The sequence below is a fragment of the Oreochromis niloticus genome, linkage group LG3, assembly GCF_001858045.2.
Source record: "Oreochromis niloticus isolate F11D_XX linkage group LG3, O_niloticus_UMD_NMBU, whole genome shotgun sequence".
In the NCBI taxonomy this organism is placed as follows: Eukaryota; Metazoa; Chordata; class Actinopteri; order Cichliformes; family Cichlidae; genus Oreochromis; species Oreochromis niloticus.
In genome coordinates, this window is record NC_031967.2 from 57,331,175 (window position 1) to 57,349,431 (window position 18,257).

General features: G+C 41.6%; 2 protein-coding genes across 2 annotated transcripts; both read right to left on the bottom strand.

Moving 5' to 3' along the window:
- Positions 1 to 284: 284 nt before the first annotated feature.
- On the bottom strand, positions 285 to 2,545 carry LOC109201445 (stonustoxin subunit beta-like). The gene is made up of 2 exons (XM_019357112.2): positions 1,657 to 2,545; positions 285 to 1,481 (listed from the first exon to the last, which is right to left on the bottom strand). The coding sequence occupies exons 1-2, from the start codon at positions 1,676 to 1,678 to the stop codon at positions 952 to 954; spliced, it is 552 nt and encodes a 183-aa protein (XP_019212657.1). The 5' UTR covers positions 1,679 to 2,545; the 3' UTR covers positions 285 to 951.
- Positions 2,382 to 16,085, bottom strand: LOC109196726 (NLR family CARD domain-containing protein 3). The gene is made up of 8 exons (XM_025905169.1): positions 16,081 to 16,085; positions 15,553 to 15,743; positions 13,595 to 15,389; positions 4,052 to 4,225; positions 3,598 to 3,771; positions 3,184 to 3,369; positions 2,595 to 2,648; positions 2,382 to 2,391 (listed from the first exon to the last, which is right to left on the bottom strand). Exons 1-8 carry the CDS (start codon positions 16,083 to 16,085, stop codon positions 2,382 to 2,384), a joined length of 2,589 nt encoding a protein of 862 aa, XP_025760954.1.
- Positions 16,086 to 18,257: the final 2,172 nt, after the last annotated feature.

Genomic DNA, 18,257 nt, shown 5'->3' on the forward strand with positions numbered 1-18,257 from the left:
GAAATATTACTGATAAAATAATACTGTAAAACATGTTCTTAATGCATTTATCATAAGGCAGATTATATGGTAACAATAAAAGAATCTCTGAATCCCAACAACTGTCAACACACCACCACCATATTTTAGTCACTTCACCACAACTCGTATCAGGACAGACTGTCAGAGGTTTACTGCCAAAATTACAGCATGAAAAAAACAGACATAGAAAAAATACAAGAAAAAAAAGCAAGTCTGTGCACTATTTGTGTAAGACACATTTGTAGCATATGAACACAACACTATGAGAAACTAACCAAGTTTATTTCATATCAAAATGACAAACACAAATAAAAGAAATGATTCATAAAAGCCGATATTCATTATTTAGCTCATCGATTCAGCACAGTGGACAAACTCTTTAACCAAACAATGTGATACAGAACATATGTAATGCTTTGCTGTTTATTAGATAAGCCACATGCAATACGATCCCTCAATACAATCATATTCTGGTTAAAACTGCATTAAAAACTATTGAGCCAATATTTTCTGCTTATATGACTAAACATTTTCAAATGATGAGTTTCCAACAATGAGTGAAACAGTGGAAGCATGTGGAGAGTTTGGAAAAATCCCATTAAGAAAGAGAAATCAAACATTTGGATTCATTTTAATGAGCTCAGACTTGTTGAAAATGCAGAGGAGCTGGTTGTGAACTAACTTCAGAGAAACACAACATACTGATATATTTACTGTGAAGCATTGAGTGGAAAAAGACAGAAAAACAAAATGTGGATCCTGGAATAATTGTAGCTTCCATCTTTAAAGGACTGAAGACGAAGACGTTTACATGGAATAATTTAGAACAGTTTAAAACATCAACTGATTGAATCCATGAATCTGTACAGACTGAACCATCTGTTCAACAGTCAGTGTTTCTCTAACAGGAGGACATTCTTTACACTCAAATCAGCACAGAGTCACTGATGAACCAGGCCAAAATCCCAATCCAGGATAAAGAGTTTCAGTAAATGTGGTGTTGAAGGTGTGGAGGTGGATCAGAGTGTCAGAGGAGACTCTGTAGAAGGACAGAGTGCCAGCAGGATAGTCCACATAAACTGCTACTCTGTTAGAGACAGAGGAGGAGGAGGAGGAGGAGAGGCATGTTTTTCTGTTATTGTAACAGATAGAATAAGGACCATCATCAGTGCAGTACAGACTCCAGGACTGATCATTCCATCCAAAAACACAGTCACCACCTCCTTTCCTTCTGATGCTTCTGTAACTCACTGATACATAAACGTCTCCTCTCCACTCGACCTCCCAGTAACAGCGACCAGTCAGATCATTTTCACACAGCAGCTGAGGACAAATATCAAATCTGTCTGGATGATCAGGATATGACTGAATCTCCATAATCCATGTCACCTTCCTGTTGCTGTCAGACAGTTTGAGGTTTGTGTGTACTGTGTTTGTGTCGATTGTGAGTTGACAGGAATCTGATGGAGAGAACAAACACAATCCAGCTGCAGTTATTGATCCATCATCTGTTCATTGATTGACACTTTGATGATTACTCCTGACATCAGAGATATATATGAATGATGTGACAGTTTGAAGATGGTTGAACGCGTGCTGCTTTGTTTTAATGAATCACATTAAAAACACACTTACACTTCCTCAGACCTGGTTTCATCCATCGGACTCCAGCAGGCTCCACCCTGAAAGGAGGAGGGGGATCAGACCAGCACAGTCTCTTTCAGCATGAACACATTGACATTACATGGCTGTCATACACATACTGTTAGACACTGATAATGATGTTAGATTAATGATGTTAGACACAAATACACTTGAATCCAAAAGTGGATCAAACTGCTGATGATTTGGACTGATCCTGGATCTGTCAGTACACTACTGTATTGAATGAAATATGACTGATTCAAACTGTGACCTTCATTATCTTTTTATTCCTCTTCTGTTTAGCTGGAAAGGATACCTCCCTGCCTTTGCTGCCAGCTGTTTTTTCTCCTCTTGGTGTTAGTGTGGTTACTGCACATGACCTCTGACTTCTAAGTGAGTCCAGCATTCTGATGCAGCATAACACACAGCACCAGAGAAAGTATACAAGGTTAACAGCAGGAAGGACAGAAACTGTGTCACATGCTGTTAATTCTCACAGTTTAATAGAGATTAACATCATGAATTCATTGTGGAAACTTATTGCAAATTAAAAGACAAAATACAGAAATAAAATATTTTTGAAAACCTCAATATAATTATGAATTAAAACCACTAAAGTGTTTTATAATAAAAAGTGTGTTATTTTAGCTGTTAAAATAGTATATAGAAACATTCTGTTGGGAAGAAAGGTAAAATGTTCCTGCAGGTGTGTTTGTTCATTCACATCTTCAGGACACAAACAGGAAGTGAGTGAAGGACACAGGAACTGTTTCCAGCTCTTCTTCCTCGATCAGACATTCTCTCCATACCTGAGAGTGTCCAGTGTCCAGCCTGGATCCTTCAGTCCAGCAAACAACAGCTTCATTCCTGAGTCTCCTGGATGATTGTAGCTCAGTCCCAGCTCTCTCAGATGGGAGGGGTTGGAGCTAAGAGCTGAGGCCAGAGAAGTACAGCCTTTGTCTGTGATCAGACAGCCGACCAGACTGCAGACACACAAAACAATCCATCTGTCAACAATGATTTTCTGTTTGTCACATACGATAACATCCATAACTATCCATTTACATTTATAACAGTCATCTCAAGCTGTTCAACAGTGTAAAGTAACACCCTACAATATTGTTCGCGGATGTTTTTAATGCTTTAATTACTACACTCACAATCGAAACAAACAGAAATAAGAAACTCCTGTAATGCTACCATGTGTGTAATTCCATTGGGTTATACGACGACCTATGGACTATTTGACACATTCTAATAGAATTCTACTGGGGTATAGAGGGTTAAGACATTTCTAGTTTCCTGAAGTTTTACGTCTAAATTTGGAGAGTCTGTATTATTAAGCACTTTCAGTAATGCACAATAGACAGATAAAAAAAATTAGAATATTTCTTCGTAAACATTAAATATGGACACAAAATAATATCCTGACCTGAGTTTTCAGAGTGCAGTGTGGAATCGTCAAACCAAGAGATACATGCTGCAAATTTTTTTCAGTGGAAAAGTCTGAATGCTGACCTGAGAGTTTCCAGTTTGCAGTCAGAACTCTTCAGTCCAACAGATAGAAGCTTCACCCCTGAATCCTTCAGGTCGTTGTTACCCAGGTCCAGCTCTCTCAGACTACAGGACTGACAGCTGAGCTGGAAGCTGAGAACTGAGGATAGATCTTCACAGCTCCTCTCTGAGATGTTGCAGTGACTTAGTCTGAAAAATGAGACATACAATAGAATTAATAGTTTAAGTGTATTTGGAGTGTAATAACAAGGTTATTACATTTAGCAATTTAATCTTTAGCAATTTAAGCCAGGTGTGTTTTCTCTTCTCAAAGATACACTGAAAGGATTCTTTTGAGAAGAGAAAACAAGCCAGCCTAAACTGGCTAATTGGTTAATTCCATCAACTGATGGAAAACAAAATATCACTTGATCTGACCTCAGAATTTCCAGTGTACATTGTAAACTCTTCAGTCCACCAGAAAGAAGCTTCAATGCTGATTCCTTCAGGTGAGAGTTACTCAGGTTCAGCTCTCTCAGACTAGAGGAGCGGGAGTTGAGAACTGAGGACAGAGCTTGATAGCCTCTGTCTGAGACGTTATAGAGAGTCAGACTAAAAAAAAACCAGGAAAAAAAAACATGAACAATAAAACAAACACTGGGGTTAAAATTGAATCAGGGCGCAATGAAGAAGTATGATATCAAGCACTAAGTAATTTTCCTTTTTTTAAAACAAATAAGAAGCACTGTTGTCTTATCTTAAACAGGTTACAAATGTGACAATGTACTGTTATTTAGCAACAGAATAAAAAAAAAAAAACGTGTTTCTTATAAAGTAGTTGTGTAAATTCATATAAAACATCAACAACCAAAAAATAGAACTTTGATCTGACCTCAGAGTTTGCAGCATACACTCTGTACTCTGCAGTCCAGCAGACAGAAGCTTCAAACCAGAATCCTGCAGTTTGCTGTTACTCAGGTCCAACTCTCTCAGACTAGAGGACTGAGAGCCAAGAGCTTGGGACAGAGCTTTACAGCTTCTCTTTGAGAGGTTACAGCCACAAAGTCTAAAAAACAATGAGGTTTATGACCAAAAAATCACTTTATATATTGAACCCATTCCAGAAAAGCAAAAGTCATTGAGGATAACAATTCATGTTTCATTAAAAAACTGAATTTATTTATGGAAAAAAAATATAGAAATATAACACTTAAGTAAAAACTATTAACCTGCGTCATCTAAGTTGAATACAGTTAAGTGCTGACAGATTCAGTAACACTTGTTCAGTACAGGCACATGTACTCTGCCTTTACAAGCACACAGTGCAGTTGAGTCACTTTTGTCATTTCTAAATTTTTTATCCGTGATGTTAAATATTTACATAAATTTAAAAAATATCAAAAACTGTTGAACATAGAAGCATATATTTAAAAAAACATTATTTTCTCATGTATAATTAGAGTACCACCACAGTCTCAGGTCCTTGGAAATAAAAGCGACTAAAGTCTAAACCACAGTATCATTATTTTCATTATTATCATTAACCTCAAATATCTGAAATTTGAGTTATCTTTTTCATTTTGGCATACTATATTAGCACAATTGATCTAAATTCGGACAAAAAATTCAAAATCCAAGTAGAAAAAACGTTATATTTTTTTTTACTGTAAAACCCACAATCATGTTTAGCGAATCACTTGAAATGCAAATAGAAATTGTACATTTCTAAAAATTATGCACAAGTTTTGCAAACAACAAAGTTATATGGTATTATTTACCTAAAAATGCAGCCAAGGCCTCAGGCATTTTTTTATATACCCATTTACAACTATTTACAGAACAATCAGGTGTTGTGCATCATATAAGAAGGCACACAAATTATTTGTGCCACTCCAAAAAAATATTTTCTGTCCACTATAAGACAGAGGAGAACACCACAGGCCTAAACAGGTCTGACAACAGGAGGTGTATCAGTCCAGTTTTCCATGTGGAGACAGCATTTAGACTGCAATCTGCTTTTGGTGGCTTTTTTGGAGCAACTGTGACATTCAGCAGTATAACTGACACACAAAACAAACCAATGACTACACAACACACTAACTCTAGCCTCCAAACACACTAAACGTCACTAATGTCTCACATATGAAAACTCATTCTCTCATTCTTTCGCTTGCCCGCTTTCTCTCGCCGTCACTCCTAAAACTCCCCCCTCTTCCTAAACAACAATGCCACATGTTGCCATACCATTTTGATTGGCTGACATGGTACACTTTAACACCAATAGGGAAGGGGTGTTTTTTTCTTTCTTTTTTTTCCCACTCGCAAGGGGAGAGTGTTTGCTAGCGCTGTCCATAGAAAACACAGTTTTTACCATTGCTTTCCCGTTGTAAACACCACTGTTTTGTTCAGAAAAAAAATATCGCTGCATCTTGTTGCTGTGACTTGTTGCTGCGTCCGTCGACCCCAGAGGGTTATTTTCTTATGTGAATGTTATTTATTTGCCCCCAACCCCCACCTCTCGGCGCTACTACAACCATATACACCTGCCCATTCCCTTATTTTCGCCAATCAGCAGCTCCTTAAGGTACCGAAAACTAAGTATAAATTTAAAGGTGATCGTGCTTTTGCTGTAGCTGCTACCAAAGTTGTGGAATGATCTGCCCTTGCACGTTAGGCAGGCCTCTTTTCTTTCTGAGTTTAAACGTCTTCTTAAAACATATTTATTCGCTGAAGCCTTTGGCACTGATTAAAGGGGTTGACTCAATTTGTTTTAACATGTTTTAATTTATTTTAGTTATTTAGTTATTTATTGTATTTTTTCTTATTTGATCTTATTTTTATTTTTATTTACTTATGCTATTAGCATGTACAGCACTTTGTGAACTCTGGTTTTATGTTAAAGTGCTTTATGAATAAAGGTGGTATGGTATGATATGGTATTTAAATTGTCATAAACAGGATGTGACGAGTGATAACAATAACAACTGTACTGCATTAAAACATTCACAACAGGTGGGATATCCAATCTTTAAGTGATGATTTGATGAATCCTGCTTCCAGGTCCAAACTACTCTGCATTTATTAAGGTTGTTGTGTTTTTAACATGTTTTGTATTTTGTTCTATTTAATCTGAGCCCCTAAAAAAGTCAGTCGGTTTTTATCATCACTATTCATTTTAAAACCTTACGATGTAACTACAGCCCAGCCCATGCAGCACTATATTAATGACTAACCTTATATTGCAGTTGCTCTCCTCACTGAAGTTTGGTCCATTTATAGCATCCTGCCATGCAATTACATTTGTCCCCAACCATCGGAAACCCCACATTAACTTTTATCGAGTGGAAAAAAGTTAGTGTTCATCTTCCAGCTTCACTGTATTATGCTAACCATAGCTGTGTAGCTAGCCACCATGCAGCACATCATTATATACCAGCTAACCCAACTTAAGTAACCCTACAAACATCACTGCTGTTTAGTTTTCTGTCTTCATTTATGTCAGAAGTTATAGCAGAGCTGTACGTTTTAATTTTTGCTGTGGCGATTAAGCTGACAGATTTTTGGCTCCACGACCCTCCTTTGTGGTTCGTGCACATCGAAGCTCAGTTTTCTCTTCGTGGTGTTTCAGCCAACGACATAAAATACCATCTTGTGGTGGCCTTGCTGGATCGACTGTCCACCCGCTGTGTGATGACTCTCCCCCGGGATCCCAAGGAAAATCCAGTGCTCTGAAGGCACTGCTGCTGCTGCGGCGCTATTCACTCTCTGACGCAGAGTGGGCCAAGAAACTCCTCTCTCTCTTGAGTTCATGGAGAGCATGTTGTCCTTGCTAGGAATGGATAACGGCGGATTCCTCTTCACTCACGTCTTCCTCCGACAGTTGCCGGTGTGAGCTGGCCTCGCCAACTCCACGCTGCTGGCCGCGAAGGATTACTGCTCACTCACAGAAGAAATGGATCGTAACACCAGGAGCTTCAGCATCCAGGCGATAGTTCCCGACTCACCAACAGCATCTCCCGCGCCCCCACCGATTCTCCCGGGGACCTCCAACTCATCAATGGTGGCTGGGATCGCGGCACAGCGGCACCACAGAAAAGGCGCTGTGTTTTTACCATCAGCGTGACAGCACCATGCCACCTTTGCAGTTTTAAGGTCCAGGGAAAGGGGCCGTCAGCGCTCTGTAGCGGCCACAATCGCTGGCGATAAGGAAAGGCTGCTCTTCATAGAGGACTGATGCTTTGAGATTTGATAATTCCCACATACCACCAGAGAGAGCCCGTGGTACGCGTACCATAGTTTGAGAATCACTGCACTATAGAGTGTGTCTGTATGGTATCTAATATTTCAGAAACACTGACAATTTCTGTTGCTACATATCATCAAAGGTATCATATACTTCTATCTCATATCAAACTTTCATTTTTTTCACATGCCAGCACCCATTGCACTGTTTAGGCCAGGGGTCGGCAACCCTGGGCACGCGTGCCAGCGTTAACTGATGACACGACCATAGCTGGACTGGCCATCGGATGGTGATTTCTTGTTTTTATGGGCCGATGATTTTTTTTGTAGTAACGGCATAATCAATGAAAGGTGGTGGATTGGCCAGATGCTGGCAGATGTGTAAAAATAACTCAGTTGTTTGGTGGTGGCAATGGCAGAGCTTCCACAGCGGCTAGCAGGTGGATGAGGAAAGCGGAGGGAGGAGGAGCAGAGACCCGAGGCGGCCGCCAGTCCGAGTGTCAGGTGAACTGAACTTCAGGTAAGAAGTTATGACCTGCAGTCTATCTGGGTCAGATATAAACCAAGTTTAGGTGGAGTTTATTTTCGTTGTGCTGACTTTTTACAGTCAGTTACTATAACTGCGTACTAGCGAACATGACAGAGTTTCTATACAGATGGGTGGGTGCTATGATGTTACTGATAGTGAACTTTATTTTATTCATAAGGTTAGTTAGTAGAGTTGAAAACCGCCCCTTAAAAACTGGAATGGTCTCGCATTCAGAGAAAATATTACGTGTTTCATATTGAGCTGAAAAGGAACACAGTTTGTCCCGTACTTCAGCTACAATGGAAAAAGACACAAAGCTGGATTTATTCTGTGTCTTTACGCTGCAAAGCTGCATCTTCTTCTCTCATTCTCCCCCCTCCCTCTCCTGTTGCTACTTTAGTCATGAAACTGATCAATGATCAGCTGATCGACTTTTCTCTCTTGTTTATTTATCGCTCACTTTGCGCCAGAAAGAGGAAACCAGCAGATGTCGCGCTAAACAACAGCAGCACGTTTAAGCTTGATCAGCTGTTGTTAGAATTTATTTAATATTAGTTTCTAGTATCAGCTGATGTTTGCTGGAGCCACAGCTGTAAAAGCTGCTGGTCATGATATCGGTTTGGATATCCTGGTGAGAGGGAAACATGAAGATGAAACCAGGAGATGTCCTTACTGAATCATCAGAGCTGAACAGGTGATGGAGAAACAGGTTTACCTTTTAGGTGACATGAATGAGTTGAAGGGAAGTTATGAACTGTTTCTAAGAGACAAATAACACCAGGATCCTTTTCTATGTAGCTGACAGCTGGTAACTGTGCAGGGGCGTGTCTAGCAAAGTTTTGCCCGGGGGCCAGGTAGGGCATTAACAGGGAAAGGGGGGCACAAAGAAATACTTTTCTTTCTCATTCTCATTTAAAATGTCTGGCTTTTATTAAATAATTATCTGAATCTTACAACCAAAGTTTTTATCTGACGTAAAATGTATAGCAATCATAAATACACCAACAAGACAGTGTCCATCACTGTCACAACAGCGTTTGTTTTCATTCAAAGGCTTTATGGCTTTTCCTATAATACCTGGTGGGCCGGTCTCTAGTCAAAATGCTCGGGCCGATTTTTTGTCCTAGTCCAGCCCTGGGAAGACACGCAATGAATTAATTTGAGCAAGTGCATTAAAGAATAAATGGCCGGGCCAGCCGTGCACATCGCAAATTAGCTCGCATAGACACATTAGTTGTGCCGCTTCTTAATGACAGTGTCTTAGCTAACCACCCCAACTACCAGATTCTCCTTGTAATTGGCTAAAAATCACTTAGCCTACCAGTGAGAGGGATGTTGCTAGCTGGCAGTTTTTTCAAGCGATACTAAAATTTCCACATTCCAACACTTCAAATGCTTCAGGAGCTGTCCGGTCAGCACAGCATCAGCACCACGGAAATACACGGATATATCCGTAGACTTGAGACCGAAATCACAATGCATTTTCGGGACTTTCAGGTGTATGGACCAATGTTTTCTTTTCTGATCAAACCAGAAAGCGTTTATGAGTAGCTGGATTTGTCTTGCATTAACTGCCTGGACACAGAGGACATCGAATTGCAGCTGATTGAACTGAAAAGCTCGACTCTGTGGGGGTCAAAGTTTGCAGAACTACAAACGCAGCTGGTATCCACAGCTGTGCGTGTTCATGGAGCTGCATTTTCACCTGCTGGACATCACTACTTGACAAGTTTAACTGTCTTCAGAACATTGCAGAGGCCTTATTGACAGTATTTGGCTCTACATATCTGTGTGAGCAGATTTTCTCTCACATGAGTGTCCTCAGGTAGCCGTCTGAATGCTGGACACTCTTGTAACAACCCCTTTTGGGTTATAGCACCACTAGGGGGGGTTGCCCTACTATTGTAGTAGTTGTGGGAGTCTCCTAGTGGGTGTGTGTTGTTTAGTGATGGTAAATTTGATTCTTTTTACTGAATCGAGTTTTAATGAGTCACTCACCAAAGTGAATCGGGTTTTTTGAGTCATTTGAGTCACTGAGTCAGTTGACCAGAGAGTGCAAAAAATGTACATTTTCACTCAAACTTAATTTGTTTCTCTTTTAATGTAAATCCTACTGCTAAGATGAGTGATTCTTAAAGAAAACAACTATTTTATATAGCAAAAAAGAGCAAAAGAATTTCTAAAGGGAATATTTCTTTTGTTTATTTTTATTTTATTAGTATTTTCCTTACATGTGTCAAATATATATTTTCTCATCTAAATGTCCACTGAGCTGTGAGCCAGGGGGCGGTAGTGCGCCTTAACATTGGTTGCCAACGAAGAAGAAGAAGAAGTAGCTGCGAGCCAGGAGGGAGGGGAGTGAGTGAGTGAGTGAGTGATTCGTTCGCTCTATGATTCAGCACAGGAGGGAGGGGGTTAGCGAGTCATGAGTGATTCGCTCGCTCTATGATTCAGCACAGGAGGGAGGGGTGAGCGACTCATGAGTGATTCGCGCGCTCTATGATTCAGCACAGGAGGGAGGGGGTTAGTGAGTCCTGAGTGATTTGCTTACACTACGATTCAGCACAGGAGGGAGGGGGTTAGTGAGTCCTGAGTGATTTGCTTACGCTACGATTCAGCACAGGAGGGAGGGGGTTAGTGAGTCATGAGTGATTTGCTTCCCCTACGATTCAGCGCAGGAAGGGAGGGGGTGAGTAGCTCAAATGTGCTGTTAGCATGTTAGCAGAGCGTTGCTACTGTAAACCGAGGAGCTATTGTCTTGATGTGAGCTTCTACTCAGGGTTTTTTCTTCCAGTTCAGAGCAGAAATGTTTTTGTTAAGATACTGGATGTTGTGTTTTTCTTCACAATTTGAATTATAAGCTAGATATATTTCTACTAGTGAAATTAGTTTGCTAACAGCAACAGGGATGAGTCAGTGAGTCAGTTGCGCTTGTGAATCATGATTCACGAGTCAGTAAAGTGATTCTCGAGTATTGAACGATTCGTTCATGATTCGCGCATCACTAGTGTTGTTAGCGGCATCCATTTTCATGCTGCTCTTGTTCCTTTTCTCTCTAAGAAACCTTACTGTTGTAACGGCCTGGCGCCGGCGACTACCGATCCCCGCACATGTATGTACGGACAGAGTAGAGCCGTGAAGACCTGGCTTGTATGGTGTAATGTTGCTGACGGCAAATAAAGGTCTGTTATTGGATTTAACCGACTGGCTTCGGGTATCTTCAGCTAACCTCCACACCACATGCCTGCTGGACCTGCTAGCCGCTCCCGCCTCGCCAGACTGCTGTTACAAAGTGGCGCCCGAACATTGTTCTCTGGATCTTCGTCGTCATCCGGACCGACAGACGGTGGGCTCGGATATTTTCCCCGTGTTTTTCAACGATCGACACTTCGGCTGAGGTGGCGTGTTTTTTCTCTTCGTCTGGCTGTATTGGCCGGGCCGATAGGACGCCGTGAAGGAGCCGACTCCCCGCGATTTCAACTATTTAGAGGCACGGAGGAACACCGACTCATCGCTTGACACGCTCGCCCGCCGAAGGAGAGTACTCCGTGAGTAACTGTACGGTCCGTCGGACCACCAACGCAGTGCTATTGGACCGTTACGACATCGGCGGCGCTAAAGCTAAGGCTAACGCTACAGTGACCTTGACTCAGTGTTCATTCAGAGGGACGTGTTGTTTTGTGTGAAGCATCAAAGCGTCAGAGTGTGCACGGACGCTCTCTGTCTGACGGATATTAACGCTTAAGTACTGTGTGTGACCGCTCTTTTCACTTCGCCATAACTTTTGTGGGAGAGGGTGATTTCGGCCACATTTTTAAAATGGCGTCCCACGCGGACACGGGGAGTGAGGATGATGGCTGTGACCCGGATGCTGAGGCGCCTGGCCTGACGAAGTACATCATCCCTTACTCTACGCCTCTTGACCTCAACCTTGAAGTGGGAAACTTGGAAGGAGAGGTCGCGAAGCCACGAGTTTGCTTACAGGGTTCGCTGGAGCCACAAAGGAGCCTACTGGAGTGTTTGGATCATGGAGCTAGGGGAGAGCCGGGAGAGCGGCCATCTTCCCAACAAACCCCGCCGGTGCCCCTTAACGACCGCTGGTTGGACGGGTACCAGGTGGACTAACCGTTATCATACGGACAGACTCAATGTTGACTGAGGGTTGGTTTCATACATGTACATGCTGTAATTATTCTGTTTATAAGGGATGATTACTTGTTCTGTTCTGCTGAACCCTCATCACCACGGCCCGTGGAAGGCTTTTGGTTTGGTTTTCTATCGTACTGATTTAAGCGACGGGATGTGTTGTATTTTTGTCTGTTTTTCCCTTGTCTAGGACCATCTCCAGAGGATGACTAGCCAGTAACACTGCATGTTCTGTATTGTTTGCTTCAATCACTCATTTTGTTTATTGACTGTACCGAGGCTGGAAGGGTGTATAACACTTCCTCCATAGCCTGCTTACTACCTAAAGTAGCTTTGTAGAGTGAAAAGGGGTAGCGGGAGGAGGGTCACCTGGGGTCCGGCTGAGGACAGCCTTCTAATTGCTTCAAAGACTAATTTTGTTTATTGATTGTATTGTCTGTATCAATGCTGTAAGGCCAGGGTGTATAACACTTCCTCCATAGCCTGCTTACTACCTAAAGTAGCTTTGTAGAGTGAAAAGGGGTAGCGGGAGGAGGGTCACCTGGGGTCCGGCTGAGGTCAGCCTTCTAATTGCCGGCGGGCGCTAATTTTGTTTGTTGATTGTATTGACTGTACCGATGCTGTATAACAATTCCTCCACAGCCTGCTTACTACCTTAAGTAGCTATGTATAGTGAAAGGGGGTAGCGGGAGGAGGGTTACCTGGGTGCGGCTGAGGACAGCCTTCTAATTGCCGGGGGGGTGATGTAACAACCCCTTTTGGGTTATAGCACCACTAGGGGGGGTTGCCCTACTATTGTAGTAGTTGTGGGAGTCTCCTAGTGGGTGTGTGTTGTTAGCGGCATCCATTTTCATGCTGCTCTTGTTCCTTTTCTCTCTAAGAAACCTTACTGTTGTAACGGCCTGGCGCCGGCGACTACCGATCCCCGCACATGTATGTACGGACAGAGTAGAGCCGTGAAGACCTGGCTTGTATGGTGTAATGTTGCTGACGGCAAATAAAGGTCTGTTATTGGATTTAACCGACTGGCTTCGGGTATCTTCAGCTAACCTCCACACCACATGCCTGCTGGTCCTGCTAGCCGCTCCCGCCTCGCCAGACTGCTGTTACACTCTGACACCTGTGTCTCTCAGTGGGAGACCAGAGATCACATTAACATGTGTGTCTCTGTATTAACAAACATGCCATATTGGCCCAGTTTATTTTTCTTATCATTGTTGTGATAAAAAGTGTCTTTTTTTTGTTTCAAAATAGCTGATAACTATAACTAACCAACATCTGCGAACAAATATAATTCTATAAATTGTTCTATATAGTGTGTAACTGTTAACATAGAGCGTTATTAAATTTATTGCTAATGCAATTATATGGCACATTGACTTCTGAGGAAATTTTAGATGGCACTCATCATCAGAAAGGTTGCCTACCCCTGGTTTGACTTTTGAATTCTGCAGACGTGCTTTTTGTTAAGTAGAATAAACATTTTTAAAAAGAACGAATGATGATATATTTACTTACAGAGCTTTGTTGGAAGCTTTGACCACTGGCAGCAGCTTCAGAAGAGCCTCCTCTGAAGCAGAGTATTTCTTCAGGTCAAACACATCCAGACCTTTTTCGGATGTCAGTAAGATGAAGACCAGAGCTGACCACTCAGCAGGAGACCAGTATTTGGAGAGACTTCCTGATCTCAGGGACTGTTGGATCTCCTCCACTAGACAACGATCATTCAGTTCATTCAGACAGTGGAAGAGACTGATGCTTTTCTCTGCAGACAGATTCTCAGTGAGCTTCTTCTTGATGTACTGGACTGTTTCCTGATTGGTCTGTGAACTACTTCCTGTCTGTGTCAGCAGACCTCGTAGTAGAGTCTTATTGGTCTGCAGTGCAAGACCCATGAGGAAGCGGAGGAACAAGTCCAGGTGTCCATTTGTACTCTGTAAGGCCTTGTTCACAGCACTCTGGTAGAAGTGTGTCTCTGCAGATTCTTTTGTTTCAGACTTCTGGGAGGTTGTTTGTTGTTGTTCCAGCAGATTGAGTCCAGAGTTGATGAAGGTTAGATGGACATGAAGAGCAGCCAGAAACTCCTGAACACTCAGATGGACAAAGCAGAACACCTTGTCCTGGTACAGTCCTCTCTCCTCTTTAAAGATCTGTGTGAACACTCCTGAGTACACTGAGGCTGCTCTGATATCGATGCCACACTCTGTCAGGTCTGATTCATAGAAGATCAGGTTTCCTTTCTGCAGCTGATCAAAAGCCAGTTTTCCCAGAGACTCGATCATCTTCCTGCTCTCTGGACTCCAGTGTGGATCTGTCTCAGCTCCTCCATCATACTTGACCTTCTTCACTTTGGCCTGAACCACCAGGAAGTGGATGTACATCTCAGTCAGGGTCTTGGGCAGCTGTCCTCCCTCTCTGGTTTCCAGCACATCCTCCAGAACTGTAGCAGTGATCCAGCAGAAGACTGGGATGTGGCACATGATGTGGAGGTTTTGTGATGCCTTGATGCAGGAGATGATCCTGCTGGCCTGCTCCTCATCTCTGAATCTCTTCCTGAAGTACTCCTCCTTCTGTGGATCAGTGAAACCTCTGACCTCTGTCACCATGCCAACACAGTCAGGAGGGATCTGATTGGCTGCTGCAGGTCGTGTGGTTATCCAGAGGTGAGCAGAGGGAAGCAGTTTCCCCCTGATGAGGTTTATCAGCAGCACATCCACTGAGGTGGACTTTCTAGGGTCAGTTAGGATTGTAGTTTTGTTGAAGTCCAGAGGAAGTCGACACTCATCCAGACCATCAAAGATGAACACAACCTGGAAGTCTTCAAAGCTGCAGATTTCTGCTTCTTTGGTTTCAGTAAAGAAGTAATGAACAAGTTCCACCAAGCTGAACTTTACCTCTTTCAGCACATTCAGCTCTCTGAAAGTAAATGGAAGTATGAACTGGATATCCTGGTTGGCTTTGTCTTCAGCCCAGTCCAGGGTGTATTTCTGTGTTAAGACTGTTTTCCCAATGCCAGCCACTCCCTTTGTCAGCACTGTTCTGATTGGTTCATCTCTTCCAGGTGAGCCTTTAAAGATGTCTTCTTGTCTGATTGTTGTTTCTGGTCTGTCTGGTTTCCTGGATGCTGTTTCAATCTGTCTGACCTCATGTTCATCATTGACCTCTGCAGTCCCTCCCTCTGTGATGTAGAGCTCTGTGTAGATCTCATTCAGAATGTTCGGATTTCCTGCTTTAGCGATCCCCTCAAACACACACTGGAACTTCTTCTTCAGAGTAGATTTAAGTTTACGATGACAAACAGCAGAGGGATGTTCTAAATAACAATAATAAAAAATAGACCTTCAACAATCATATTTTACAAAATGCTGATGACAATTTCTGACCCACTGAGAAATGACTAAACACACTGGTCCATCGGTTGAGACAAAAGTGCCCCATTTATCCAGCAGATTAAATCTTTAAATAAATCCTCTTACTTCTCTGCAGACGGTCAGCCAGCTCCTCCTGCTTCATTCTCTTCAGGAAGTCCAGTGTGATCTTCACAAATGCCTCTCTGCTGCTCCTCCTCTGCTCATCATCCTCCCTCTGACTCTCTAAGCATTCTGGGTAATCTGGACTCAGAACCTTCTGGATGTTCTTCAGCTCGTTCTTCACAAAAGTGATGATGTTTTCCTTCAGCAGCTGGAACAGAATAATTTATGAATGACCCAATCAGACTGAAATCTGATTTCAGAGCCAAACATCAGATCCATGATGGACACACTGACAATCTACTGGTCTAGAAAGGAGATGACTGTGAACAGAATAGTTATAAAAGTAGTTCTTGTACATGTACAGACCATAAATATGGAGTCCAGGTGTGTTTGATGCTGCAGGGCAGACTGACCACTGGGAACCTCTGAGCTCTCCTGGTCTACTCTGTGGAGGGAATCATGAAGAATTAGCTCAAATTAAATCTGTCCCTAGAGAGAAACAAATAAAAAACCCAAATATAGTCAGTTTACCCCATCAATATAATTTAATTATGACTCTATATTTAGCTTATTTAGCTGTTCATACTGTGTGGGAAGAAAATAGCTACTCTCCTGTCTTATATTCTGAGCTCAAAAACCAAGCAAATTGAAGCTTCTACTGTCTCCAACTGATATCTGGGATATACATTCCTGTTGCATTGCACAGTCACTGCTTAGAAATGTAGAGATTTGTTTTGTTTTGTTTTTTCGTATTATCATTTTTCATGGTCATTAAGATTTCTTTTCTTTTTCCATTTTGAATTTGGTTCATTTTAACACCTTACAGTATTTTAAATTTAGGTTTCTGTGTTATTTAATGTCTTGTTCTTGTTTATTTTCTGGTGATGGTTTATAATAAAGCTTAATTTAATTTCCTATTTTGAGTTCATTTCTTTCATGTTAACTTCTTCATTGCTCCCCGTCTCAAATTTCAGTGTTACTGCATTGGGTGTGCTCTGCTTTTACATAGCATAGTCGGTTTCTCTCATACATTTCCTGTTTTACTTTGAAGGCTGGTTTCTTTCATGCCTTGCTTTACTTTTTTTTTTTTTTTTTTTTTGCCGCCTGTCCCGTTTGGTTCTTTTGCCATCAGAATTATTGTCTAAAGGCCAAGAAAGATGCCCAACGGGTTTACTTTACCAAGTGGACCATCCCAGCCTTGCTTTACTTTTACTTCCTCCCGTCGTTCCTTGGGTCTCATTCCCAGGTTGTTGCTCCACACACAGTTTACTTCAACCAGTGTCGGGCTGTGCGATATGACAAAATCTCATAAACCGACATAAGACATTTCTCATCCCAATAACGATATATATCACAAAAAGGTAATATTTTCTGTAAATTCTCTGAGTATCTGGGAATTCTGGGAGTGGTAGTGACAGATTTCTTTTCTGATGTATTGATCACATTTTTTAACCATATCACTTTAGTATAGCAGGGTCACTCCTGTCACCAGTTGTACAATACAACACAATACAATTTTATTAATATAGCACTTTTAAAAACCCAAAGGCACACCAAAGTTCATAATAATACAGAAATAATACAGAAAATCAAAATAAATCAATTAATAAAATACAGATCAGGTACTAGCACTAGCACAGACAGAAGGGAGGCACTAATAGACCAGAAGAGTGCTTAATGATGAACATTAGTGTTGTGTGAACTGTGCAGCTGCTAACAAAAAAAGAAAAATCTCTCTGTGTATTTAGCAGGTGGAAGTATCCCCGTGGACCCCAGACTCCCCAGAATTGTGTGATATTCTGGAGCACTTGAGGCCAACCAGTAATTATGATGTGGGGAAAATGAACAGAGGTAGTGACTCTTAAATCTGATTTCAGACAAAGTAAGCATCAGTTATTAATTAAAGCCAGAAGCAGTGGCTGCAGCACTGCATGGCAGGTTCTAATCCCTACAACATATTGCTCCACCAGAACATTACTTCAGAAAGCAAAACTTTTCCTGTTATTTTTCTGGCAGATTTGCGGGTTTTGTTTTAGTACTAGGCTGATTCTGCCAGTTGAGTGGAGTGGAGAAAGTGGAGAAATATGTCTAACACTGAAGGATTTCCTTATCTTAACAACAGGTTCTCATGAATGAACACCTTAATGTAACTAAAGTGGAAATTTTCATTTGCAGATGAACAACTGATGCTGTTTTATTTTCTGTATATGAGCTCATATTTTGTGTTTTCTTTTATAACGTTCATTCCTTCGAACAAAGTGTGGAGACTCAGATGAAGAGAGGATGATAGTGAGAGTGAAGATGACCATAAAGGTGTAAATTGTTTTTCTATAGGGAGGATGCACATTGTAAATTCTTTGGATATGCAAAAGTGTTGATGTACAGTCGTTGGAAAAGAAATCTCCATGTTTGTTTTAATGTGATTCTAATGGGGTTGAATCAAAAGGGTGGGATGTGGTGGCAGATTTATTTTCTAATGTATTAATCACATATTTTAATCATATCACATTTAATAGTAATGTCACTTTCTCACTTAGTTGTATGCCTGTGCACTACAGATGGGCCTTATGCTCTACACACACAGTGAGGCCATTGTAATGGGAGATAAACAGATAGTGAGACTCCTTCTGCTTATCAGAGGTGTAAATCCTTGGGTGACGGCTAAGCAGAAAACAAGGTCGTAATTCTTATTTTTATATCTTAAAACC

Coding starts and splice junctions, on each gene's coding strand:
- LOC109201445 (XM_019357112.2), bottom strand. CDS start 1,678: ATGAAACCAGGTCTGAGGAAGT. Junction 1,482..1,656: donor GAAACCAGGTCTGAGGAAGT/GTAAGTGTGTTT, acceptor TCTCTCCATCAG/ATTCCTGTCAACTCACAATC.
- LOC109196726 (XM_025905169.1), bottom strand. Junction 4,226..13,594: donor AAAGCTTCCAACAAAGCTCT/GTAAGTAAATAT, acceptor ATTGTTTTTTAG/ACTTTGTGGCTGTAACCTCT. Junction 3,772..4,051: donor TGTATGCTGCAAACTCTGAG/GTCAGATCAAAG, acceptor GTTTTTTTTTAG/TCTGACTCTCTATAACGTCT.